Source organism: Trachypithecus francoisi, unplaced genomic scaffold (assembly GCF_009764315.1).
Source record: "Trachypithecus francoisi isolate TF-2019V2 unplaced genomic scaffold, Tfra_2.0 Lachesis_group11, whole genome shotgun sequence".
Classification (NCBI taxonomy): domain Eukaryota; kingdom Metazoa; phylum Chordata; class Mammalia; order Primates; family Cercopithecidae; genus Trachypithecus; species Trachypithecus francoisi.
The window spans coordinates 122,856,429-122,883,363 of NW_022681456.1; the positions used below are offsets into that span (position 1 = coordinate 122,856,429).

The 26,935-nt window shown below is 36.2% G+C and overlaps 2 protein-coding genes across 15 annotated transcripts in view; one reads left to right on the forward strand and one right to left on the reverse strand.

The window, feature by feature from the left end:
- Window positions 1–24,325, forward strand: part of CLEC12A (C-type lectin domain family 12 member A) — a 30,313-nt gene extending 5,988 nt beyond the window's left edge. For 4 of the 11 annotated variants that reach the window (XM_033223417.1, XM_033223416.1, XM_033223413.1 and 1 more), the window contains 5 exons: window positions 1,894–1,992; window positions 2,266–2,454; window positions 3,517–3,668; window positions 4,956–5,065; window positions 7,568–8,294. In XM_033223417.1, the coding sequence (XP_033079308.1) occupies window positions 1,894–1,992; window positions 2,266–2,454; window positions 3,517–3,668; window positions 4,956–5,065; window positions 7,568–7,724 (707 nt within the window). In that variant the 3' untranslated portion in view covers window positions 7,725–8,294. Of the gene's footprint in view, window positions 1–1,880; window positions 1,993–2,265; window positions 2,455–3,516; window positions 3,669–4,955; window positions 5,066–7,567; window positions 8,295–16,880; window positions 17,321–24,191 lie in introns of those variants that run through there. The other 7 variants (XM_033223418.1, XM_033223421.1, XM_033223420.1 and 4 more) reach the window with 6 other exon arrangements.
- On the reverse strand, window positions 1,868–26,403 carry CLEC1B (C-type lectin domain family 1 member B). 4 transcript variants are annotated; one of them, XM_033223441.1, is made up of 7 exons: window positions 26,141–26,403; window positions 25,392–25,490; window positions 24,273–24,392; window positions 23,958–24,112; window positions 22,260–22,366; window positions 3,213–3,360; window positions 1,868–2,005 (listed from the first exon to the last, which is right to left on the reverse strand). In XM_033223441.1, the coding sequence occupies exons 1-6, from the start codon at window positions 26,202–26,204 to the stop codon at window positions 3,258–3,260; spliced, it is 648 nt and encodes a 215-aa protein (XP_033079332.1). In that variant the 5' UTR covers window positions 26,205–26,403; the 3' UTR covers window positions 1,868–2,005; window positions 3,213–3,257. The 4 variants fall into 4 exon arrangements, with proteins under 4 accessions (XP_033079332.1, XP_033079334.1, XP_033079333.1 ...); XM_033223443.1 differs by lacking the exon at window positions 3,213–3,360 and having other exon boundaries at window positions 1,875–2,005; window positions 26,141–26,395; XM_033223442.1 differs by lacking the exons at window positions 1,868–2,005; window positions 3,213–3,360 and adding an exon at window positions 10,750–10,856 and having other exon boundaries at window positions 26,141–26,398.
- Window positions 26,404–26,935: the final 532 nt, after the last annotated feature.

The window sequence follows — 26,935 nt, forward strand, 5'->3', positions numbered from 1 at the left end:
GAAAATGGACTAATGCACATGCTAACCCTAAAGATGGCATTTTGCTTTTTATCACTATGAGATACTGCCTACAAATGTGCATATCTACCAACTTTCTCTAAAGAAAAATTTCATAAATTTGTGCCATAGATTTTAGCTTAAAAATGTATACTTAATTTATCCATGGGTCATCAAATTCCCTAGTGCTAGCTAATCAAACTACTGTTCTCTTTCCATGTCATATTGTAACAGATTTCTTACTGATAAAACAACTCTGTTATTTTGCCATCCTAGATTAAATTCTTCCAGTGGTTTCCCCAAAAATCTAACTTACTCTGGCTAGAAAAGGCTGTAAATAATGTTTCCTCCTTGTTATTTTAAAAACAAAACAAAAGAAAACAAATAAAACCTTCTTTAAAGTAATTTTTCACATTGGCCATACTTCTTCTGCCCCTCTGAATATATTCTGTTTTTCAAATAGAAATCTTTTCCTTAAATTGTTGTCTTTGAACTTTATGTAATTGCTACCTGTAATGTTCTTCCTACTGATTTTGCATGCTGGTTCCTATTGTTCATAAGATTTGAACTGCCTGCTCTTTATAACAGCTTAATTTCAAATCTCTGCACAACATAGCCAAATTTGAGATCTTTTCTTTCTTTCTTTCTCTTTCTTCCTGTCTCACTTATATATCTATCTATTTCCTCCTACAATTAAAATTTATTTCTATGAAAACAGGAACTTGTACATCTTGCTCACTTTGATATTGTTAGCACCAGGATAATGTCTAATAAATACAAGGCACTCAAAAGATAACTTTGAATAATTAAACTTTTTAATAATCAAGTTCATTGAATAAACTTTTGAATAATTGAATACATATATAAATAAGAAAATAATTTTAAGAAAGAGTGCTTGAATTTATAATTCTAATCTTAGATAAAAATCTTGAACATGTAGTCCTTTCAGTAGTAACTATTTTCTAAAGTCTATAGAAGTTAAGTTTTACTTTTTATTAGTAATTATCTCTGAATTTCACAATATTATTGCACCATCAACTGTGAGATGTAAGACATAGCTCAGAAGTATAGTAAGATTATTATAGTATCCCAGAATTGTATTTTCTTGAAATACCTGGCTAGTCTTTACCTAATGTGTAATACCTTTATACGTGATTATTTAAATAACATAGTCACAATAATAATTCACTCATATTATAAAGTTTATAATTTCTATTTTTTTAAATAGAGAAATGATCTATTCTGGGATTCACTATTCCCTAAAAAGGAAGTATTCAATAAAAATTTCTTGCAAAAAAGTATGAAAAAATTTTTGAAAAATTACAATAAAAATGGTGTAGATCCGGACTGACTAAGATCAAAAGTTAATGGAAGGATACCCAAAGACATTACAAAGAGACAGCCTATTTTGTTTGTTCTGAAGCTAAATTCTCATAATTACCTGGCAGGGGGGATACATAAACAACTGAAAGTGTTTTTCTTGACATGCCACAATTGTCTGCTCAAGCAAAGACTACTCCTATTGGCTTCTCTGTTAATTTCCAACTACTGACTTTTCCCAAATTTGTATAAACAAAATACACCATACCTAGGTTGACTGGTTTGCTCCATTCTCTATTATAAATTCTGTTTTTGCTTATCTGATTTTTCAAATCAGTCTACCAGTTAACAGCTTCTCCTGCCAGAATCAATTTACATATAAAACAATTAAGTGATTTTGATTTATTCTTGACATATTCTTCAAAAACATTTTTTGAATATTCTTGAAGGGCTAGCAAATCCATTTATTTCCAATAGGCATATTAGGAAATAAAGGTAAAATGAATGAATGAGCAAATAATTCAAATGAAAGTGTATACCATTTTTAGGCCTCTCTATTAATTTTGCTCTCCACAGCACCTCCAGCTCCCTCTCATGTATGGCGTCCAGCAGCCTTGTTTCTGACCCTTCTGTGCCTTCTGATGCTCATTGGATTGGGAGTCTTGGGAAGCATGTGTATGTACTGCCCCTGTTTTGGTCAAAAGAGAAAGTATCTAGAATTTCAAATATTTAACAACAAAAGTTTATTCCTTGAGTGGAAGATTTATAATAATGATGGGTGATAGGCCCACAAGGGGGACTTACAATGTGGAACTTAGTCTCTTTCCCTACTGTTATAGAGTAATTGCTTTCCCTATCCTTTTAATCTTTATGCTACTTCTGCAAATGATAAAGGATGAATGGCTCTATCGAGAGTTTACAATTTTTTGTCATTTTTTTAATGTGGAGTTCACATTACTTTGAAGACAGCAATGAAAAAAATGAACAAACTACAAAACATCAATGAAGAGCTTCAGAGAAATGTGTCTCTACAACTGATGAGTAACATGAACAGCTCCAACAAGATCAGGAACCTCTCCACCACACTGCAAACAATAGCCACCAGATTATGTCGTGAGCTATACAGCAAAGAACAAGGTAATCCTGCATTCTCTTGGAGTTATTTATTGGACAATAAACTAAACCACTGAGTCTCTTAAGAATCATTTTATAATTAGCTAGCAGCCTTTTCCTAGGGAGTCATAATTTGGAGGAAAGAATTACGTGTGGTTGATGGAGAATTCACTGATATTTCCATGCAGTTAGAAGAAAAACAGAAAAAGTAATAATAGCAATAGGCCCCCAAATTATCAGGAGATAATGGTTACATAATAAAATGTTAGACAGGGCAGTTTCTCTAATCTGTCAGTTACTATTATTATTCTGGGCACTGAGGTTAATAGAAGATAGGGAGGAAGTGACAGCTCTTTACAGGTGACTTCATTCTTAAATTTCAGTCAGTGATTGATAACAAATTCCATAGGAAAAAATAAATGGAGACTTCACCTTTGGGATCAGGGGGAGTTGGTCTTCTAGTGTCTCCATAAGTTTCTATAGTCATGATTGCTGAAACATATTCCTTTTGCTCCCAAGAAACCTCAAAGTTTCAATAGTTCAGAGAATAAAAATTAAAGAAGGTAAGATTTGTATAGATAGGTCGGGTTAACTCTTACTATGCAGAATGTTTCCTGTAATTAGTTTTTATTGTCATTAAAGAATATAAAAAATAGCAAAGGGGAATTGTTACAGGAAGATATACTTGAATCCAAGTGCTTAATTTGAAATTTTTTTGTTCAAGTTATGGGTCTGACACATTATGGTAGTATATAAGGAACTAGAATACAGGATTCACTTACTTCCCCTTTGATGTAAAAAGAAGACACAGCATGTAATCCCAGCTACTAGGGTGGCTGAGGCAGGAGAGTCACTTGAATCCAGGAGGTGGAGGCTACCGTGAGCTGAAATCGCGCCACTACACTCCATCTTGGGCAACAGAGCAAGACTCTGTCAAAAAAATAAATAAACAAATAAAAGGAAAGAGAGAAAGAAAAAGAAAGAATAAACAGCAAATGTGGTCAATGTCACACAGAGAAGAAAGGAAATAATAAGAATTATTATGACTATCAACAAAACTTAAATAAAACTATGTTCTTCTTCCAGAGCACAAATGTAAGCCTTGTCCAAGGAGATGGATTTGGCATAAGGACAGCTGTTATTTCCTAAGTGATGATGTCCAAACATGGCAGGACAGTAGAATGGCCTGTGCTGCTCAGAATGCCAGCCTGTTGAAGATAAACAATAAAAATGCATTGGTAAAGCCCAGGTGTTTCTGCCATCATGGGATAGAAAGGGGTGTGGCATGTTGGAGAAGACCTCAATCAACCCACTCATGATTCTGGTTTATTTTAGTTGGGGTGTGAAGTGACTGAAACTTTGTACACATCTCAAGATTATCATAGGCAAGGTAAAACATATACAAGGTTAGGACCTTAGCATAAGAGGATTACTAGCCGACAGGTAGATGAGTATTACAGGGCACCCAGAATCTAAAAGTCTGTAAGCATTTCCAAATTAGAATCTAGAATCAAATCTCAGAACATAATTTGTAAACATTTATCTAAAAACAGAGGATGTGGAGATTATTCCTCAGGGTTAGTAATTCCGTAAGAACTACATAGGAACATATATTTTGTTTCTACCATTTTGTAATTTTTAATTCACCAAGAGAAATAGGCAAGTTATAGTAGGTTAGCATAAAATATGTACAAACAGGAAGAACTGAAGTAAGTTGGCACAGGCAAGTATCAAACAGATATATTGCACTGAGTCCTTGAATCCCAGGAAAAATGTGTTTTCTAGCAGCTTTATTGATTTATTCATTTTCTTAGTTTTCCATGTCTAAATAATGTTTCCATGTTATACTTACTACATAGCATTTTTGGTCTGTCAAATAGTAATCATACATTTTTAAGCAAAATTACATTTTCTAAAAGTCTCTGCTTCCCCACAATAAGAAACTTTCATCATCCTTTCTAGAAGAGAGAGAAATCAACCCATAATCTCTTCCTCATCAGATCATTCTCAAGGACCCATTCACAGTTACTTACTCTAGAAAAATTTTCTAAAGGCTGGAATAAGAAAAAAACCTGTTATTTGGCTACCAAATCCTGAACTGGTTCTGAATTCTGTTCTGCAACCACTCACATCTGAGTCTGTGGCATTTTCTTCCTACTCCTTCTGTTTCTGGTAACTCTTGTTTATAGCCATTGCCCACTTCCTTTGGCCCTGGACACAATATTTACTGCTCAAAATTTTGAACCCTGAACTTGTCATTGTTGACTTTTCATTGACTGTAAATTAAGGTTATACATGGATTAATAGGGCCTCTCTTCTTGTAAGACCAGCTGTGATGTTGTTAAAAATGTTGAAATTTTGTAGTAAGGAGTACTTTCTTGCAATTTCTTATAATGACATTTAATAGTAGTAGTGCAATGTCAAGTATGTTACCTTAAAGCAGCAATTTGTAAGAAATTACATTCTAATGTAAAATACAAAAGTAGGAGACTGTTTCTTAAACAGACCATCTGTATTTCCTGTAGGAATTTATAAGATCCCGGAGTACGTCATATCCCTATTGGCTGGGATTATCTCCTGAAAAAGATTACAGTTCTGCTATGATCATGGATAATATAATCAACTCCTCTGCCTGGTAAGTGTCTATTCTTGTTAAAATTTTATAGTTGGGTTTGAGTAGAGGTATTTTCCTTAGGAGCACTGTAGATTCAAATTAAAACCAGCTTCAGTTGAAATTGCATCCTAAAAGCACCCTTTTCTATCATGCTTCTTTGATGTATTTTCTAATACAGAAAGTTACCATAAATGTCTTCTACAATTTTGACAAGTAACTAAGAAAATTACAGCAGCCAAATTATGGAGAACTCTGTAAATAATTTTATCTAGGAAAAATTATGGAAGCCCAGAAAAGTCAGTGGACTAATACTTAATATTGTGCTAAGTTTTAGGGTTCAAAGATGAATGAAATATTGATTCATCACTAAAGTCACTTAACAATCAATTGTATGTGCAGACTGATTGAATGATGCTAGAGATAAAGAGAATATAGTGTGATAAATGCTTCAGTAAGAATACACAGACTAACAAAATATAAATTTTAGCAATAATGCTTTTGTTACAAATGACACTTGAAATGGGCATTTAAAAAAGTTTATGGATTTGGGGGTACAATTGCAGTTTTGTTATATAAATATATTGTGTAATGATGCAGTTGTGTTTTCAGTGTAACCATTACCTGGATAGTGTACACTGTACCCAATAGATAATTTCTCATTCTTTATTTTTGTGACACAATCCTACTTTTTGGAGTCTCCAATGTCTATCATTCCACTTTTTATGTGTATGTGTACATATTATTTAGCTCCCACTTAAGTGAGAACAAGCAATATTTAAGTTTATGTTCCTGAGTTATTTCACCTAAGAGAATGATCTCCAGCTCTATCCATTTTGCTGCAAAGTCATGATTTCCTTCTTTTTTATACTTGAGTAGTATTTCATGGTGTATATACTCTAAAAGAAAACATGGTTTCACATTTTCTTATCCAATAATCCATTGATGGACACTTAGGTTATTTCCATGACTTTGCCATTGTAAATAGTTCTACAACGAACATTTGAGTGTAGGTGTCTTTTTTAAATATAATAATTCCTTTTCCTTTGGTTAGATACCCAATAGTGGAATTGCTGGATCAAATGGTAATTCCATTTTTAGCTCTTTGAAAAATTGCCATAGAGTTTACACTAATTTCCATTCTGATGGTTGGCCCTACCTCTGGTGGTTGACAATGATAGGATACAATGGGAGATAAGCTATCTCCAAATGGAGTGGAAAAGGATATATATTTTAAAGGCCTAATTTGTAGTGAAGGACTAGAGACAAAGGTCATGTTGTGTCAGGAAAGAGTACAGATGAAATCTTGTTTTGAAAATGTAGAATATGTATGTGTTTGTAATTATTGCAAAGGGAATGGTAATCTATAATGGAAAGGAAAACATTGTAAATATTTTCAATTATCAGAAAGAAAACTGAAAAAAGTATATAATAATTGTATGTGTGATATATATATGTGTGTGTATATATATATGTATACATATCTTATTTTCATTTTTTAACTCTGTGTTGTTTTGGGGTTTGTTTCTAAAAGGGGGCCATAATAAATGACATCTGTACTATGTCACCACAAATAAATCTCATACTTAAAAATTTAATTGATGAACTTATTTACTGGTTGATGTCATTTTTTTTACCCAAACATTGATGCTAAATTAATCTAAAAGATAATATTTTTAATTTATAAATTTGTTTTTAATGCATAGTCCCTGATCACTAATCTAGTATTTATGGGCTGGTCATTAGAACTTCAGAGTAAAGGCCAGGCGCGGTGTCTCACGCCTGTAATCCCAGCACTTTGGGAGGCCGAGGCAGGCGGATCAGGAGGTCAGGAGATCGAGAACATCCTGGCTAACATGGTGAAACCTCATCTCCACTAAAAATACAAAAAATTAGCCGGGCATGGTGGCAGGCGCCTGTAGTGCCAGCTACTCAGGAGGCTGAGGCAGGAGAATGGCATGAACTCAGGAGGCGGAGCTTGCAGTGAGCCGAGATCTTGCCACTGCACTCCAGCCTGGGCAACACAGCAAGACTCTTGTCTCAAAAAAAAAAAGAACTTGAGAGTAAAATCTTTTGAAAATGTCACTTAGAGATGATGTTGAACTTAAGGTGTCATACCTCAGGTGAATTCCTGACTTTGAGGATTACAAAAAGCACTTGAGGGAGACAGGGTCCAAGACTTACTACTGGGCCAGCTAGACTAGAGAATCTTATGGAATGGTATTATTCCAAATTATATTATACATGAAGGGGCTGGGGTGCTAAGTCTGTAAGCAAAGGATAGCAAAAATCAGATGTTAGAAAGTGGAAAAAACAGGGAGAAATGAAGCAGTATTTGACATTGCATATGTGTCAACATAAACAATTAATTTGGACATTCTTGATACTCTGAATATTAATTAGATTTAGTTTAAACAATGCAGAGTCTAGGGCAATAATATCATGTTGGAAGTGTAATTTTTTTTTTCTGTGAATATGTTTCAAATATCTGACTTGCCAAGTGTAATTCTTTACTTTCTCTTTCAGGGTTATAAGAAACGCACCTGACTTAAGTAACATGTTTTGTGGATATATAACTAGAATATATGTTCATTATGATTACTGCACTTATAGAAAAAAAATGATATGTGAGAAGATGGCCAATCCACTGCAGCTTGGTTTTATACATTTTAGGGAGGCATGAGTCATCAATCAAATACATTTAAGGAGAGTGGGGGGTTGGGGTTCCATACTACAGGTAAATTTAAATGTTTTCTGGTTGACCACAATTGGTTGAGTTTGTCTAAGGACCTGGAATTTTATCATGCAGATGAAACATCCAGGTAGCAAGCTTCAGAGAGAATAGATTGTGAATGTTAATGCTGGAGAGGTATAATGAAGCATGTCCCTCCTCCCACTTCCCATCATGGCCTGAACCCTGGAGAAGAGGAAGTCCATTCAGATGGTTGTGGGGTGCCTTCGAATTTTATTTTTCATTTACATTCTTCCCCTTCTGGCCAAGATTTGCCAGAGGCAACATCCAAGACCAGCAGATTTTAATTTTGTCCCATAGCATTGCCAGGGTGGCATGGCTTCCCATCTCCGGTCCATCCTATACTCCGTGGGACTCCCTGTAGCTGAAGGCCTTATAAGTCAAAGGACTTTTAGCCAATTGATTGTTCTAGGCCAGATAAGAATGGATGTGGACATGCATTTATTATTTTTAAAAATTATTATTTTAAGTAAAAGCCAATAAACAAAAATGAAAAGGCAAGTTATGAGACTGACTTATTTTTAACTTCTATGTGTTGAGCTACTGTAAGCTTGGCTTTTGTTAAAGACATACAGCAATCCGCTATGCAAGCATAAGCATTGTTCTGAAAAATATATATATAGGCATGTTTATCTTCATAACTCTTAACTGGAAGTATTATACCCAAGAGGCTTTGTTACAAGGTATTTTTTATCCTGTTAGTAAATATATTCCTGTAATTCTATAATAACCAAAAAATTTTTCATGGTTGGGATAGATGCAAAAGTGACACATACTCATTTAGAAAGCAACTCAACTTGTTTTATCAGCTGTTTAGGCATTTTTGTACCCCTCCTTGATGTGGAGGGTTTGAGCTTGACCTAATTTTGTTCTTTAAAACCAGCCCTTACAATCTTATGCTCCCTCCTCTTCTGTGACAGTAACTGGGCCTAGAGGGAAGCGTGCTTGTAGAGTTTCTGCAGCAGAGCATTTGCAGTGAAATACAGATCCCGGCTCAGTGGAATGCCAAAATGAGGAAGAGCCACACCTCTGATGTTCAAAATATCATGATTTGGGTTTTCTTGGAAGTAAAACAAGAAGAGATAAATAACATTTATAGTTTGATCATTAAAAGAGTAATTTCTGTGTCAGAACAGAAAAAGGAACCTATTCCTTTAGGGTAACAACTAAAAATATGAAGAAAAATTATAATCTGGTACTCTCTAGTGAATTATTGTAGCCAAGAAATAAAGTTTCATTTTCCCCTTAAAAAAAAAAAAAAGTTAGGGCTGAAATTTAGTATTAAATGTTTTCCTTTGAAGCAATTTCTTTAGCTCCCCCTGTTTTTTTCTATTAAAGAGAAATTATAGCCAGACCAACTTGTGTGCAAAATAAGTTTTAGGCTTATTATACTTGGCCTGGTTATTTTGCATAAAATGCAGCAAAGGTTGGGCATGGTGGCTCATGCCTGTAATTCCAGCACGTTGGGATGCCAAGGCAGGTGGATTGCCTGAAGTCAGGAGTTCAAGACCAGCCTGGCTCACATGGTGAAATCCCGTTTCTATTAAAAATACAAAAATTTGTCAGGCATGGTGGCACACTCCTACAGTCCCGGCTACTCGGGAGGCTGAGGCAGGAGAATTGCTTGAACCCAGGAGGCAAAAGTGCCAGTGAGGTGAGATCGCACCACTGCACCCCAGCCTGGGTGACAGCAAGACTCCATCTCCAAAAAATAATTAATAAATTAATTAAAAATGCAGGAAGAATGGATTGGCCATATAGGCTTCTTTAAGTTGACCTTGACTAAACTTTACCTAAAAATATGCTATTTTAGTTAAAGTCTTAGTAAAATAACCAGTGTCTCAAATTCTTTTGTTTTAAAAGATGCTTTTTCAATTTATGAAAATAACCATACTGTCATAAAATCACAATTCAAATTTTAGAACTCAAAGAGAAACATAAATTTGCTTACAAAAACATACTTCACCCAAATAACTCAAAAGAAAAAGATTTTATTGACCTTGCTTTAACCAGAGCAGGAGCTTTCAAACAATGTTTGTATATTAGGGAAATGCTATTTACAAGCCAACAGCTCATGAAAACTGTCTATCAGGCATGGTAGAATCTAGGAAAGAGGCTCCCTACTTATCAGTATTTTCTCCTAATATCCCCAGGTAGCAAGATTCTATGTAAATCATTTTAATTTTTTTATGGAACTCTTTTGAGCACCATCATTTTTATTAGCATAGGGATAGCTTCAGTTAAAATTCCATAGCAAGGCAGTAAATGCCTCTCAGGTGGAAATTCTCAGTTCAATACTGTCATTGGGAAGTATTTACAGTTTTTTGCCATTAGCCCCAATAAACGTGCCACAAATGGCTATGAAGAGGAGGATTTGTCCTGACTAGCACTCTAGCTTCTACCTAATACTTTGTGGGCTCAGGCAATTTTACTAGTTCCCATTCAGCGTGTTCAATTAAAATTTACTAAAAGAGTAGATTTACATGCCTTCAGCTTTATAGTACTAGAAAGGGGAAACATCTCCCAGTCAGATGTAGTACCCATTTTCACAAGACATTAAGGTAAAGGGCTTACAACTACATTCTACAAAGTTTGTTTAAACATCTTAAATTTTATAATTCTATTAATCTGTATGTTTTTGTTTGTTTTTTTTGTTTTGTTTTGTTTTTGGCTCCAGATCATTTTACCTTTTCTTTCTTTTTTTTTTCTTTTTTGAGACAGAGTCCCACTCTTGTCACCCAGGTTGGAGTGCAGTGGCATGATCTCGGCTCACTGCAACCTCCACCTCCCTGGTTCAAGCGATTCTCCTGCCCCAGCCTTCCAAGTAGCTGGGATTACAGGTGCCCACCATCACACTTGGCTAATTTTTGTATTTTCAGTAGGGATGGGGTTTCACCATGTTGCCCAGGCTGGTCTTGAACTCCTAACCTGAGGTGATCCACCCGGGTGTGTTGGCCTCCCAAAGTGCTGGGATTACAGGCGTGAGCTACCGCGCCAGGCCTATTTTATCTTTTCTGGTGAAAAAGGGTGTGGGTTCCCAGCAGGGAGTTGCATCTGTGAGACCTATAAAGGAACAACAAATTTGATAAGGCTTCTTAAACAGTCCTGTGATTCTGTGGGAGGGGCACCAATGCAAAAGGGGCTCCCTGAACCCCAAAATTTACCTTGACCTGGGTAACAGGCATATTTGCTGAGAGGATAACCCAGTTATCATAAAACTAGCCCAACATGGTTTTGGTGTGAAGCATGTTAACTGCTTCACCTGGGGTGCTTAACTTGGTATTTTATAGGGAGAGTTGGGCAGTTTCCTGCGGATACGGTTTGGCTGTGTGCCCCGCCCCAATCTCATTTCGGATTGTAGCTCCCATAATTTCCACGTGTTGTGGGAGGGACCTGGTGGGAGATAATAGAATCAGGAGAGCGGTTTTCCCCTTACTGTTCTCACGCTAGTGAATAAGCCTCACGAAATCGGACGATTTTATAAGGTGGAACCACTTTCACTTGGTTCTTATTCTCTCTCTTTCCTGCTGCAATGTAAAACGTGCCTTTTGCCTTCCCCCATGATTGTGAGACCTCCCTAGCCACATGGAACTATGAGTCCATTAAACCTCTTTTTCTTTATAAATTACCCCGTCTTGGCTATGTCTTTATTAGTAGCATGAAAATGAACTAATACAGTACATTGGTACTGGTAGAGTGGGGCAGTGCTTGTAAAGATACCCAAAAATGTGGAACCAACTTTGGAACGGTGTAGCGGGCAGAGGTTGGAACAGTTTGGAGGGCCCTGAAAAAGACAGGAAAATGTGGGACTGCTTGGAACTTCACAGAGATTTGTTGAATGGCTTTGACCAAAATGCTGATAATCATAGGGACAGTGAAATCCAAGCTGAGGTGGTCTCAGATGAAGAGGAGGAAATCGTTGGGAACTGCAGTAAAGGTGACTCTCGCTATGTTTTAGCAAAGAGACGAGCAACACATGTTGCCTGGCATTTCCATCCCCAGCAAAGTCTCACTGTAGCCTCAGTCACTGAGGAAATCAGACACCAATGATGCTAATTACAGCTGAAGAAATCATATGGAGACTACACTCTTGAGCTCACCTAGAATCAAAGCCAAAGCACCCTACTCAACCAATACTATACATACATCTATAGAAAAAAGTGTTTCCCTATGAAAGCCAAGGCATAAAAGTAAAGGAAACAACCATGACACCAGATGTGCAGATACCAACATAAGCACACAAGAAACATAAAAAAGTGTGGAAATATGACACTTCCAAACAAACCAGTCATTTTCTAGAAAAAAAATTTCAGAAAAAGGAAATTGATGAAATAATTGAAAATTATGATATTAAAGAAACTCAGTGAGATATAGAAGATGATAAAAATTAGGGAAACAATTCATGATCTGAATAATAACTTCAACAAAGCAATAAATGTCATAAAAAATCAAATAAAAATCCTAGATTGGAAGAATTTAATAAATGAAATAACATAATATAATTGATAGCTTCAACAATAGACAAGCTAAAGTAGAATAAAGAATTTCTAACCTTGAAGATACGACTTTTGAAATAACCCAAACAACACAAAAAGAAGAAAAAAGGATGAAGAATTCTACATGACATAGGGGATACCATAAAGGAAGCAAATATTCAAAATGTAGAAATTCCAGAAAAAGAAAAGAAGTGCAAAGACAGAAAAACCTTTAACAGGCTGGGTGTGGTGGCTCCTGCCTGTAATTCCAACATTTTGTGAGGCTAAGGTGGGAGGAGTGCTTAAGCCCAGGAGTTCGAGGCTGAAGTGAGCCATGATAACATCACTGCACTCCAGCCTGAGGAGTTCAAGGCTGCAGTGAGTCATGTTCCCGCTACTGCACTCTAACCCAAGAGACAGACTGAGACCTTATCTCTAAAAAACAAAAACAAACAAACAAAAAACCAATTAAACAAAATAATAGCCGAAAACTTCTCAAGTCTTGCAATACATATAGACCTTCAGATAAGGAAGTTCAAAGATTTCCAAAAAAATTCAACCTTAAAAGATCTTACGCAAAGCACATTATAGTCAGACGGTCAAAAGTAAAAGACAAAGAGAAAATTCTAAAAACCTCAGGAGCAAAGTATCAAGTTATATAGAGGAGAATTCCCATTAGACTAAATGAACTGCCTTGCAAGAAACCTTACAGGCCAGAAGAAAATAGAATGCTCTATTCAAGCTGCCAAAAGAGAAAAAGTAACAGTCAAGAATACTACAATCAACAAAATTGTATTTCAAAATGAGAAATGAAATCTCCCAAACAAGCAAAAACTGAGAGAATTAATTATCACTAGACCAGTCTTTTAAGAAATGCTTAAGGGAGTCCCACATTGGGAAATAAAAGGATGATATTTACCATAATGAAAAAATATCAAAGTATGAAACAGATTAGTATAGCAGACACACAAATGAGAAAGAAAAATGAGACAAATGTTACCACTACAGAAAACCACAAAACCACAATAAATAATAAATAATAAGAGAGAAAGAAAGGAAAAGGCATATATAAAACAATCATAAAACCATTAGCAAAATGACAGGAATAATTTATTACCTATTAGTAATAACCTTAAATGTAAACAGATTAAATTTCTCAAGTAAAAGATGTAGACTGCAAAATGGATTTTAAAAAATGATTCAACTATGTACTGCCTACAAGAAACTGACTTCAACTGTAAAGATACATATAGACTGAAAAGGGATGGAAAATAAGAATTCACATTGGATATCAAAATGAGCAGGAGTAGCTATACTTATATCAGATAAAACATAATTTAAGTCAAAAACCATAAAAAGAGACATAAAATAATTACATAATGATGAAGGAGCCATAACAATCTGAATATATATGCACCCAAAAACAGAGCACCTATTACTAGTATATTTAGTAATATTATTAATATTACTAAAGCAAATATTCCTTCCTTTCTTTCTTCCTCTCTCCCTCCCTCCCTTTCCTCCCTTCCTTCCCTTCCCTTCCCTTCCCTTCCCTTCCTTTCTTGCTTCCTTCCCTCTTTCCTTTCTTCCCTTTGACAGGATCTCATGCTGTTGCCCAGGCTAGAGTGCAGTGGCATGATCATATTTCACTACAGCCTTGACCTCTTGGGTTCAGGCAATCCGCCCACCTCAGCCTCCCAAGTAGCTGGGACTACAGGCATGTGTCACCACAGCCAGCTGACTTTTTTTTTTTTTTGTAGAGACAGTGTTTGCCATGTTGCCCAGGCTGGTCTCAAACTCCTGAACTGAAGTAATCCACCCACCTCAGCCTCCTAAAGTACTGGGATTACAAGTGTAAGCCATTGCACCTTGCCTGTTTTCTTATACACATAATGAGGAAGATGAGATTCTAAGATGATATGGTTTATGTGCTTTTTTATTTTGCAGTTTTTGTTATTGAAAATATTTATTTTTATAGTAAAATTAGCAAGTGGTATTAGAATGGGAAAAAATGCTACCTTGAATACAGAATAATTTCAAAGACAGCAAAATTATCTGTACAGTTTTCCCAATTAGACAGTAAGCATTTATCTGGATTTTTTCTTTCTTAGATTAACCTTTCATTTATACATTTTATGTCTGACAGTATTCCAATGTGTTAATTGTTCTTTGATCTTTATTAATTCCTTCGGACCCGCCAGTCAAATGGCCTGGGAAAATAGGATAGCATTAGACATGATACTAGCAAAAGAAGGTGGAGTTTGCGTCACGATCAGGATTCAATGCTGTACTTATATCCCTAATAACACTGCTCCTGGCAGACCATAACTAAAGCATTACAGGGTCTTAGTGCCCTATCAAATGAGTTAACCAAAAATTCTGAACTAAAGGATCGCTTCACAAATTTAACAGCAAATTTGTTCGGTAGACGGAAGGGACTTATGTCCTCAATCCTCTCTCTGGAAAAGGGTTGCTTATTCTAGTTTGAGACCAGCCTGGGCAACATGGCAAACACTGTCTCTACAAAAAAAAAAAAAAAAAAAGTCAGCTGGCTGTGGTGACACATGCCTGTAGTTCCAGCTACTTGGGAGGCTGAGGTAGGCGGATTGCCTGAACCCAAGGGGTCAAGGCTGTAGTGAGATATGATCATGCCACTGCACTCTAGCCTGGGCAACAGCATGAGATCCTGTCAAAGGGAAGAAAGGAAAGAGGGAAGGAAGCAAGAAAGGAAGGGAAGGAAGGGAAGGGAAGGGGAGGGGAGGGGAGGGGAGGGGAGGGAAGGGAAAGGAAGGAAGGGAGGAAAACAACCCGTTGGAAAAGGGTTGCTTATTCTAGTAGGATGCTGCGTCATACCCTGTGCCTGAGGATTAATTCAAAGACTTACTGAAATAGCTCTCACTAAAACCTCTTAGGATCCTCCTCCTCCGATTCAAATAGGCTTTTCCTTCAAGAAGACCAAGTAGAACAATGGAGCCAAATTACGTTAGAAAGATTTGAAGAGAAAGAGTTATAACAAAAGGGAAAGGGGGAAGTTACGGGATATGATGAAGTTGCTCTTCAAATAATCTGATCAATCTTTTATTCTTTAATTCATAGTACCCCTCCACCTTTTTTTCACCTTTTTTCTTTTTGCCTTTGTTAGATGCCCAGGCATGCCGCAGTACCAGGCGTTATCAGTACCAGCTCACATTCCTTTCCTTATTTGGAAAGAGGACTAACTTTCTAGCTCATTACAGACACCCCTTCCCCTTCCTCTCCAATTCTTTTACGTGCCCGCCCTATCTAAAAAATAATCAAATGTTTAGCCAACCTGGATTAGTTTAGAGTGTACGACCTGACCCCGGCCAATGGGGAAAAGGTACACGGGCAGGACTTGCATCAGGAATAAAGGCTCTCGTGCCCCTCTGTTCAGGTGTGCTCTCGTGGCAACTGGCCAGGGAGGCACCCCTCTGTGCAGAAGTAAAATTGCTTTGCTAAGAATCCTTTGTTTGAGTGTTTAATTTCCTTAGGATTTTAAGCGTTATTCCTAACAACACCATGAACTCTACCCATATAAGACAGTTAACTTTATTGATAACTATCAATAAATACTGTGTATGTTCTGACATTTCCACTGAACAATTGTTCCCTCATCTCTCTACTTTCCCTTGGGCCTCCTTATATTTACTGAGCCCTAACAATATTAAACATAGGCCAATAATAGCCCTACAAAGACCTGTAAGTGTTCAAGTAAAGGAAGAGTCGCATGTCTCTCACTTTAAATCAAAAGCTAAAAAGGATTAAACTTAGTGAGGAAGGCATGTCGAAAGCCCAGATAGGCCAAACGCTAGGCTTCTTATATAAAACAGCTAGCCAAGATGTGAATGTAAAGAAAAAATTCTTGAAAGAATCACAAGTGCTGCTCCAGAGAACACACAAATAATAAGAAAACAAGATAGGCTTTTCGCTGATATGGAGAAAGTTTAGTGATCTAGATAGAAGATGAAATCAATCACAACATTCTCTTAAGTCAAAGCCTAATCCACAACAAGATCCTAACTCTTGTCAATTCTATGATGGTGAGAGAGATGAAGAAGCTACAGAAGAAAAGTTAGAAGCTAGCAGAGGTTGGTTCATGAGGTTTAAGGAAAGAAGCCATCTCCTTAACATAAAAATGAAAGATGAAGCAGCAAGTGCTGATGTAGAAACTGCAGCAAGTTATCCAGAAGATATAGCTAAGATAACTGAATGTGCCTACACTGAACAATAGATTTTTAGCGTAGATCAAACAGCTTTGTATTGGAAAGACATGTCATCTAGGATTTTTATACCTAGAGAGGAAAAGTCAATGGCTGGCTTGAAATCTTCAAAGGACAAGCTGACTCTCTTGTCAGGGGCTAATGCAGCTGGTGACTTTAAGTTAAAGCCAGTAGTCTTTTACCATTTCAAAAGTCCTAGGGATCTTGAGAATTATGCTAACTAATCTGCCAATGCTCTATAAATGAAACAAAAATGTCTGGATGACAGTACATTTGTTTATAACATTGTTTACTGAGTATTTTAAGCCCATCGTTGAGAAACACTGCTCAGAAGAAAATAAAAGGTCTTTTTTTTTCTTTTCAAAATATTACAGCTCATTGACAATGCACCTAGTCACTCAAGAGCTCTTATAGACATTGACCAGGAGGTTAATGTTTTCATTCCTGCTAACACAGCATCCATTTCTGCAACCAATGAATCAAGGAGTAATTTTGACTTTCAAGTTTTATTCTTTAAGAAATACACATCAGAAGGCTAGAACTGCCACAGATAGTGATTCTTCTTATATATCAGAGCAAAGTCAATTGAAAACCGCCTGCAAACAATTTACCATTCTAGATGCCATTAAAAAGATTTGTGATTCATGGAAGGAGGACAAAGTATCAACATTAACAGACACTTGGAAGAAGTTGAATCCAACCCTCATGGATGACTTTGAGGGGTTCAAGACTTTAGTGGCGGGAGTAACTGCAGGTATGGTGGAAATAGCAAGAGAACTAGAACTGGAAGTGGAATGTGGAGATGTGGCTTAATTGATGCAATTTTATCAGGAAATTTTATCAGGTTCTTGAGACAAATATTACTCCCTGTGAACATGCTGTGAACATTGTTGAAATGGTAATAAAGTATTCAGAATACTGCATAAACTTAGTTGATAAAGCAGTAGCAGGATTTGAGAGGACTGACTTCCATTTTGAAAGAAGTTTACTATGAGTAAAATGCTATTTAACATCATCTCATGCTGCAGATAAAAATTTCATAAAAGGAAGACTAAATTGACGCTACAAACTTCACTGTTGTCTTATTTTAAAAATAGCCACATCTACCCCATCCTTCAGCAACCACTGCTCTGATCCATCAGCAGCCATCAACATCAAGGCAAGGCGCTCCACCAGCAAAAAAGATTTTCACTCACTAAAGACTCAAATAATTGTTAGCATTTTTAGCAATAAAGTATTTTTAATAAAACTGTGTACATTTTTTAGACATAATGCTATTACATACTTAATAGAAGACCGTGTAATGCAAACATAACTTTTATATGAATTGAGAAAGCAAATAATTAGTGTGACTCACTTTATTGCAGTAATTGCTTTATTGTGGTGGTCTGGAACTGAACCCACAATATTTCTAAGGCATGCCTGTAAGTTAGTTTCAAATTGAACAAGGCAGAAGTCAAATGTTGCTGAAGTTCACTTAGATAACATGTAGAAGATTTAGTATTTGAAATGAGGTGGCCTGACCTGTGCTACTAACATTTGTGCTGTTTTGATTTTATGTATAAGATGCTTTAGATAGGAATACCAGAAAAAAAATGACAGTGATTGGCTTACAGTTTTAATTGTATTGTTGCCATGCACTAAGATATTCTTCTTCTAAGTTTCTGTGTGCTATAGTGATGTACACACATATATTTCTCCATTTTGGGGGGATGAAGCAAAGTCCAGAGATACTAATTTTGGACAGTTTTCTGAATTATTAGTTCCTATTTAGTTTCTCTAAATAGACAATTCAAAATAAAAAACATACTGACATCATTCCCCAAATCCAAGATCTCCAGACATTTGAAGTAACAAGTAGAATTTGAGGTATTTCTGTTATTGTTCCTAAGCCCTCCAAATCTGCTTAATTATTGATAGTCTCGAAAAAAGATAAAGAGTCAAGTGTCTTTGAGTGTTAGTGCACAGAGCTTTAAGAGTAACACACATTTATTAAGGATGTGTTACATGCTTGGTATTCTGATCAATACTTTACATAATCATATTAAATGAGCTTCACAATTAACTTATGAGCAAGGTCATAATATCAAACCCATTTCAAGATGAGAAAATAGAGTTTTAAAGACACCAAATTACTTATCCAAAGCCACATAGAGAGTAAGTTCTAAAGTAGTGATATTTCTCTAACTGTATTAAAGACTACTTATATAAGAATTGTGTCATGGTGCTGGTAAAAACCCAGGTCTCTGTGTGTCCTCAGTCTTCCCACTGAGTAACATCAGCATTTGTGTTTCCTATTTGGTTTCTCTATGTTTTGACCAACACCTCCATTGAGATGTTTGAGAATCATGTTCATAAATTGTATCCACTAGTTAAAAAAGGGAAGCTGTGGGAAAGAAATGCAACTTTTGCCTATTATCCTGTGAAAGGGTGCCTTTCTACATATTCTGTAAATACCTCCTCAGTTACTCAGCAAAAATAAAGCACAGAACTGTTAGGAAAACGCTATGTAAAGCATTTTTACTTGTCCTTCTGTCTAGTAGCCTCTGAAACTTGTTAAGAAGCATTTATTCATTTTACAAACCCCATGAGTTTTCTTGCAAACTTTCTTTTCCTTCTCTGGCACAGAAAATTACTACTGTTGAATCTAACCAGAGGTAGACTTGGAATAGTAATTGTATTTGTGTAATGTTTTAATGATTGAGGTATTTTTCTCATGAACTATCTTATACAATGAGAAACTCCTATCTCTCTGTTTTGTGAGCCAGGGTCTGGTGTTGGTGCTGGTAATAGAACAGTGAATGAGGAAGTCATACTGTTCACTTTCATGGAGTTTCTAGTACAGTTAACACTCTAAAGTTTTCTTTTAGGTTGTAGAACTGTGAGGTATAAAAGATGGGTGTTATTTTTCCTATTTTAAATATGAGAAAAGGGAAGTTAAAAAGGCTATGAAACTGGTTCATGATTGTCATTTACTTAATGGACACCTAAATTATTTTGCTGATTCTAAGTTTAGTATTCCTTTTACTATCTTACACTGCCTTTCAAACTTAGATAGTTTGGACAGATTTCAACAACTTTTTGCACAACTTATATTAATTAAGCCCTAACCTGTATTGGCCTGATTTTGATTTTATATGTATATATCTGAAGATGTAGTAAATCATACTGTGTTCAGGAATTAGAAATGGAGGACAAGAAGAATGAAAATTAAAGGAAAATAGAATAATTGGGAAACAAATGATAAACTCATGTTATTGCTTCTGTATATTCAAAGAAGAGACTAGGTAATTCTGATAGGCAAGATAATATTAAAAATAACTCCAAAGAGAAGAAAGGGAGAAATACGCAATTTTCAGCTACTGATTCATTCATACATATCTTTTATTGTACAATAAAGCCCTTATCTGTGTTATCCTATCCACCTCTTTGCATTAAGGTAGTTGGTCAACCTTGGTCATGCCAGCCTTCCTTTCACACATTAAATAATGTTTGCTCTCACAGAAGGTAGGGTGCATTTTCCCATTATGAAAATAAGCACAATTCATATTTCCTTTTCCGTCTTCCAAAAGCTCAAACCTGTGAATGGGAAAGTTAGAATAAATTCCTTTGAAAACTAAGCAAACAATCAGTAATCAAACTCTGTGTATAGCAGTTTGATGCACCAAATAGAGACCCTGAGGAAAATAGGAAAAAAAGAAAAAACAATTCTCATTGTTGAGAAACTTCCACGCTGCTTGGCAGTACAAGGTATGTATATTTGAAAAGCCCAATACTAATTTAATGTAGCATAAGATTGGGAGCAAGGGAACTCTAGGTACAATAGGAGCCCTGAAGAAGTGATGGAGATGGCTCCAAAATAATGGGAAAATGCGTTATCTACAAGATCAGACTTTAGTTCAGTATTGATGGAAGGTCAGGGCTTAGATGAACTGATGGGAGATGGAAGAACCGTACAGGACAAGTAGCTGCAATGGATGGGAATACACTCACGGAAAAGCAAGTTGATTCAGTAGTTTTGAAATCAGGATTTATGTTACAAGATAAATCATCTAAGACAGCATGCTGTATTTTAATTGTCTGTTAAGTTATATTTGTTTCTTTCTAAACTGCTTATAATGAGAGGCCAAGGAATATATACTTATTAGTTTATTTAGAAAATATCTGCAGAACTATGTGGCAAAGATTTTCTATGTGCTGAGGATACACTGATAAAGAAAGACAAGAAAGATAATGTCTTTCTTGTTGGGGAGCTTTCATTTCAATGGGGCGATACCAGTAGGAAGCCCACAAAAAATAGACAAGAAAAATTCAGACAATGGTAAGAGTTACAAAGAAACAAAACAGTGGTAGACTGTATGGATGTGGGTTTAAGGGAGGCTAATTTAGTTTGGGTAGAGTTAGCCTCATTGAAGAGGTGATGTTTAAATAGAGACTTGAGTCACAAGAGATAGCTGGTCATGGAGTTGTGGAGGCAGAGCATTCTAGAAGAAGAAAATAGCAAGACAAAATTCTTAAGGCAACAAAACAAGTTTGATTTGTTGGAAGAATGGAAAGAACACTAATTTGCCTGCAATATTGTGAATGAGGCAGCGAGCAATGGGAGATAGGAGATAAAGCCCAAGGTCTGTGAAGCGGCTTGCTTGTAGTTGTAGTATCCTAAGATTCTACCTAGAGTAAATACTTAATAAATATTTGTTTAAAAAATTAATTAATAACTTGAGTAATTATCAGATTATATAAGTTTTGGCAATCAGTTTAAATTTTAATTGAAGAGAGACTGCAGTTTTGATGTACAGGATGAACAAAAGATGTTGAGTCTAGAGATTAGAAAGCCATATAGGAAGCAACTCAAGTCTTAATGCAATTAGTCCCTTTGCCTGGATTGTTTGTAGAAGGATGAAGCTTCATTAATGGACATTGGCATTATCTTGTGAACTACAAAGTATCGAATTCTTGGAGACTCCTAGAATAGAAGAGTAGGCAAAATAACACTGAAAATTCAAAAGGACTCTCAAGGTAACAAATGTCAACTGTAAAATAATGATAATGAAATTTAGTTTCAAAAATATATGAAGATAATCAGAGCAACCAAAACACGAAAACACACACACACATGCGCATGCATGCTCGTGCACACACACACACACACTCACACACACATACATGCACACAGTGTTCCATGGTAAAGTTGAATGTAAAAATGAATGGGAATAACATCAGAGATAAAGGTAGATTGTGGCTTAGATAAAGAGCAAAAGAATGGGAGAGAGGGGAAAGGAGAATTGTCTTATGACCAGTGCTCTCTTGTTTGAATTAGTGGGTAAATGAACCAGCTGCTGCTTATACAATCCATAGTAGTGACTTGGACTGAGAGAAAAGGAAATCTCAAGAATAAAAGTTTCGGCCGGGCGCGGTGGCTCAAGCCTGTAATCCCAGCACTTTGGGAGGCCGAGATGGGCGGATCACGAGGTCAGGAGATCGAGACCATTCTGGCTAATACGGTGAAACCCCGTCTCTACTAAAAAATACAAAAAACTAGCCGGGCGACGAGGCGGGCGCCTGTAGTCCCAGCTACTCGGGAGGCTGAGACAGGAGAATGGCGTGAACCCGGGAGGCGGAGCTTGCAGTGAGCTGAGAGCCGGCCACTGCACTCCAGCCTGGGTGGCAGAGCAAGACTCCGTCTCAAAAAAAAAATAAAAAAAATAAAAGTTTCTAGTACTGCCTCCTATTCTAAGTGTCCAGTGACTTACATATTTTCTGAGAGAACCGAGCCATCCTCCCACTTCCAGACCTCATTGGACTTCTGGCGAGATAATCCGACCCAACGAATTAAACCAGTCCTGGCTTTGATGTATTCCTATTGTAAACATAAATAAACACAATAATCAGAATCCCTCCACAGCTCTTGGTAATGACAGACAAGCTTCATGATAAGATGTTGGACAAAAAATGTTGGATTACATGTCTATATTAATATTAATGAATTACATTTGATGTTTGAAATTGTACCAATTTGACTTGTCTGAGAACTTAAAAAAAAACTTGTAGGACACAGGTAAAATTGTACACAAAATAGCTGATATTCTAATCTTCCTTTGTTTTTATAACATATATTTAGATCTTCAATCAGTTGAGAATTATATTCCCAAATAGAATACCAAATATGATTCAAAGGAATATATGTAAACAGAGAAAGGAAACACAAAGAAATATATTGTTGATGAGCTGTATATTCCTTAGAGTTAAAGCTCTACCTGCTTTGGTTTTATTGCTCATCTTGCCTATAAAATCTTACATATAGAAGTATTAACTTGTTTTAGTTAATTGGATAAAGGCATTTATGATGTCTTTCTCAAAAGGATGTATAAATAATGTACATCTACCTTTCCCTATTTACTTTCTTCTAATTAGCAATGATCACTATCTACTAAACTATACACTGGTTTTGTTTCTTGGCTGTTGCTTTAACTAGAGTACACTCTCTTTGAGGTTAAGGATTTTTCTTTCTGTCTTATTAACTGCATAGGTCCAAATTCTGGAATAGTTTCAGCACATAGTTGTTGAATTAATGAAGGAATAAGTGAATCAATCAACCTATGGGTAACAAAATTATGTAAAGGCCAAATGCTTATATATTCTCAGACCTCCCAGAATAACAAGTGATGATGCGTTCTTGGTAAATAAAAAATGACTTGAGCTTCTTGACAGATATGTGAGACTCAAAATGGCATTCCACGGGAGATATTGTGTGAAAGTCATGTGTGACTGTTTATTTCTTAAAGCTTGAGCCACCAGGAACCTTTCTGTTATTTCCTAATATTTTCTTTAAAATATATCAATATTATATACTTCCCAATAGGAACTGACAGACAAATTCTACCTGAAATCCAACTATACGATTTCTTTTTCTTGAAAAGTTGCATGACTACTTTTAGTTATAAATCTTCAACCTGGCATCTGCCTAGACTAATACAAATTCAGGATATGCATATATGTCTCGAATTAATCTCTATATAATAGAGCTGAGATTTTAAGAAAACTATCTTATTTTGCTGGAGTGGAAAGAAAAGCTAATTTGTTTAACTGGATATCTCCCGCATGGGTCTGAGTCCACAGAAACAGTAAGTGGACAGCACAGCAAGTTAGAACAACAGAGGACACAAATAAATATGAACATTGCTGGGCTGACTCTTTACGTGTGACCCACTATGGCCTGAGCTGTCAGGAAGGGACAAGTCAATTTGACTGATCAACTCTAGCAATGTTGCAGAATATTATGATTGGATTGAATATTTGGGTTCTGTAATTCTTACTAGGTTTCATAAGGTTCTTAGATTAGTACAAACTGAAAGATGTTAAGAAAAATGTAAAAAACAAAAAAGGTCAAGTGTTGCATTTGAGGTTTCTCTCCCTTGCCTCCAAAATATTTGACATAAGAATCTTCTCACCAGAATGTTCTGGTTGTCAATCTTCAGTAGAGTAGCATTCAAGTCAGTGCAGTACTGCTTACTCTCTTTCCATGTTAAGTTGTGCCTGAAGAACCCGTAGCAGTTATCTCCATAGTATCTCCAGTTTGTGTCACAGGGGCTGCATTTATGACCTTCTGGAGAAACCAAGCACAGGAATGGTGTATTTTTTCTAAATTGGGCTTACATGTTCTCCACATTCAATGTTTTCTGCAGATCTCAAGACTCCCTTCAGTTGCCATAAGAGAAACGCTCCAGGAGTTGGAGAGATGAAGAAGTTAAAAAAACAGTACTTACTGAAAGCGCCCTTTAGTTCTGATTGTTTTATTACATATTGGCAGAAACGCTTTGCTAATTGTTGTAGAGTTCCTGTGCGATTTTCATTCTCATCTTGTAGGTAATTGTGCTGCATGACAGCTAGATTCAAAAAGTAAATAATAATAATTTGTAAATAGAACCATAGAAATGATGCAAAGATCTGTCATTGAATTTTCATTTCATTAACATTGCCAATATGTGAGGAGTTAACTAGATACACATGATTAAATGAATGTTGAAAAGTGTGAAGGGGCTATAAAGAACAAATCAAGAAATAGAACTGACACCTGAGGGTTAATAAGTGAACTGTTTGAAGGAGACAATCACAAATAAAAAAATCCCAACATCAGTAATATCCCCGGAGCCTGTATTCACTTGCTTCGATACAAGCTTCTCAACTGAGTTGTAGAAGTGAATGACCTCTTATTTTCTGTACTTTCTGTGATGCCAAACTATTCATTCATTTAAAAGTGCATACTGATTTCTCATGATGCTTAAAGTACTTGTGATATTCAGGTAAATAATAAAGAAATACAGGATGATAAGTGTTAGATTCTAACATCTTTTAAAAAATCAACAAATGCACAGACAAGCAACAACTCCACAGACTACAATGTGCCATTGGAGGGCTGTGAGAATTATAGAAAGAAGAAATGCACAATAATTTAGTAAGCAAAATGAGAAACAGAAAATGTTAGATAGAGAGAACAGAATGAGAAAAATTTCAGACAAGCGAACATGGAATTTATATATGAAATTGAAAAACTCCAGTTTGGCTGGTTCTTAGGATATGCAAGATAGGAAAAGGGACAACGAAGTTTTTAAAAATAGTTTGGATCCACACTGAGGAGGGTCTTAAAGGCCGGTAGCACATTCTTAAAAATAACTTTTAATTAATTAAAATCTTAAAACCTTATCTTAAACTCAAGGAAACGGTCAGCGTTCTCCTTTATTGAGATTCTCTTGGTAACTATCTGTAGGACAACTGGAGTAGTGACAAATAGACAAATAGTGACCATTAAGAAGCTTAGTGGGATATGCCATGACCCTTCAGTATTACCTTCCTCCAATCAAATTTCTGGCAGAGTCAATACTTACACCAAATCCCCAGAGCCACCAGCCCGACAACCATCCCCACACACAGGATCATCAGAATCAAAGCCATCACACGCCACCAGGAGGAGGAAGCAGAGTCAACTGTAGGCATATAATAAAGATATCAAGGAGCAGGCAGTATGGGTTAGCTATGGGGAAGGCTCACCGCTGCCCCTGCCCCTGCCTTCTCAGGGTCCTCTAAGTAATAGAAAGAGCTTTGCTGGCAGATCTCACTTGTGTTCTCCTGATGATCATCAACAATAGGCATGGCCCACTCCCATACCACACACCCATCCTCATCCCTAATGGACTTTACCTCTCCAAGCCAAAATATTACTTGCTGTTAAGGCCTGATGTGTTTGTGTTTTTTGTTTTGTTTTGTTTTGTCTTATGCCCACCCATTCCATGAATAGTTGCTTTAATAAACAGCAAATGAAGAATCACACTCATTTGCTCACATTCAAAAAACGAAACTTCCAACCATTCTCTTCCCTTATCCCCTTGACTTCTATGCCCTCTAGGATTAAACGCTCAGAACCTTAATGCAGTTTTCCCTGCATGTATATTGGATGCTTGTAATCTAAATAGGTCTGTATGAGCTTATGAAAACACTACTCAAATGCTTTAGAGCATTAACATCGTTCAAGAAAAAGAAATTAAACTATACACACTATCAATAGTAGAAAAACCAAAAACTGAATCAACTCATTTTTTAAATTAATTTCCAAATTATTGGCTCTGAGCATTCTTACCAGAGATGAGAGCTGGTTTTCGAGTTTTAATATTTAAGGTGACGTATCCATCTTCATCCTGCATGGCTTCCCGAGTACTGCAACTGAGCTCGGAGTTCAATGACTTTGCAAAATGTAGTTTCCAACTCTTACAATTTCAATATCTGTCAGTATATGATCTTCCTGTCTCTAGTAGGGTAGAACCATGTGAGATGGGACACATTTTTTTCTCTGCTTATTGTTTTCCAGGAAGCCTTTTCATAGCTGCTCAGAGATACATGGATCTTGAACACAAACACACAAAAATAATAATAACTTGTGGTAAAGGAGTAGATAGGGTATTTGCTTCCTGTTTTTGTTTTTTTTTTTTATCTTCAGCACTAAATAAAGGGGCATTCCATCATGTGTATCCTTTCCAAGAACAAAGGTTCCTGCTTTATCTTAACTCTAGCTTAGTCTAAATTATATTGCTGAAATGAGAGATTTCTGATGAAAATTCATGGGTAGCTCATCAGCAGATATATAGTTTATCCGACTGTGAGAAGCCAGTCTAATATAATTGGATCTGACAGGGGCTAAATTAGCTGTTTCATAGTCTTGTGTTGGAGGAGATCATTCCTGATTATAACCTAGAATTTATACAACTTCTTGCATATTTTATACATTTTATTTTTTATTTGAAGGATCCACATGAGACAGGCCTGATATTGCTTAGATTTAGGTGTTGAAGGAAAACTATCAAATAAAGTAAAATAACACAGAGTTAGTGACTTGCTGCGTTGTTCTTTACTAGTGTTTGTGCTTTAAAGTGAGTTT

What these genes read in the sequence shown, in the direction of transcription:
- CLEC1B (XM_033223440.1), bottom strand. Translation starts at nt 26,204, where the DNA reads ATGCAGGATGAAGATGGATACGTCACCTTAAATATTAAAACTCGAAAA. An exon ending in AGAACTAAAGGGCGCTTTCA is followed by an intron (nt 24,113 to 24,272) that starts GTAAGTACTGTT and finishes TGGTTTCTCCAG; the next exon opens with AAGGTCATAAATGCAGCCCC. An exon ending in TTGACAACCAGAACATTCTG is followed by an intron (nt 22,367 to 23,957) that starts GTGAGAAGATTC and finishes TGTTTACAATAG; the next exon opens with GAATACATCAAAGCCAGGAC.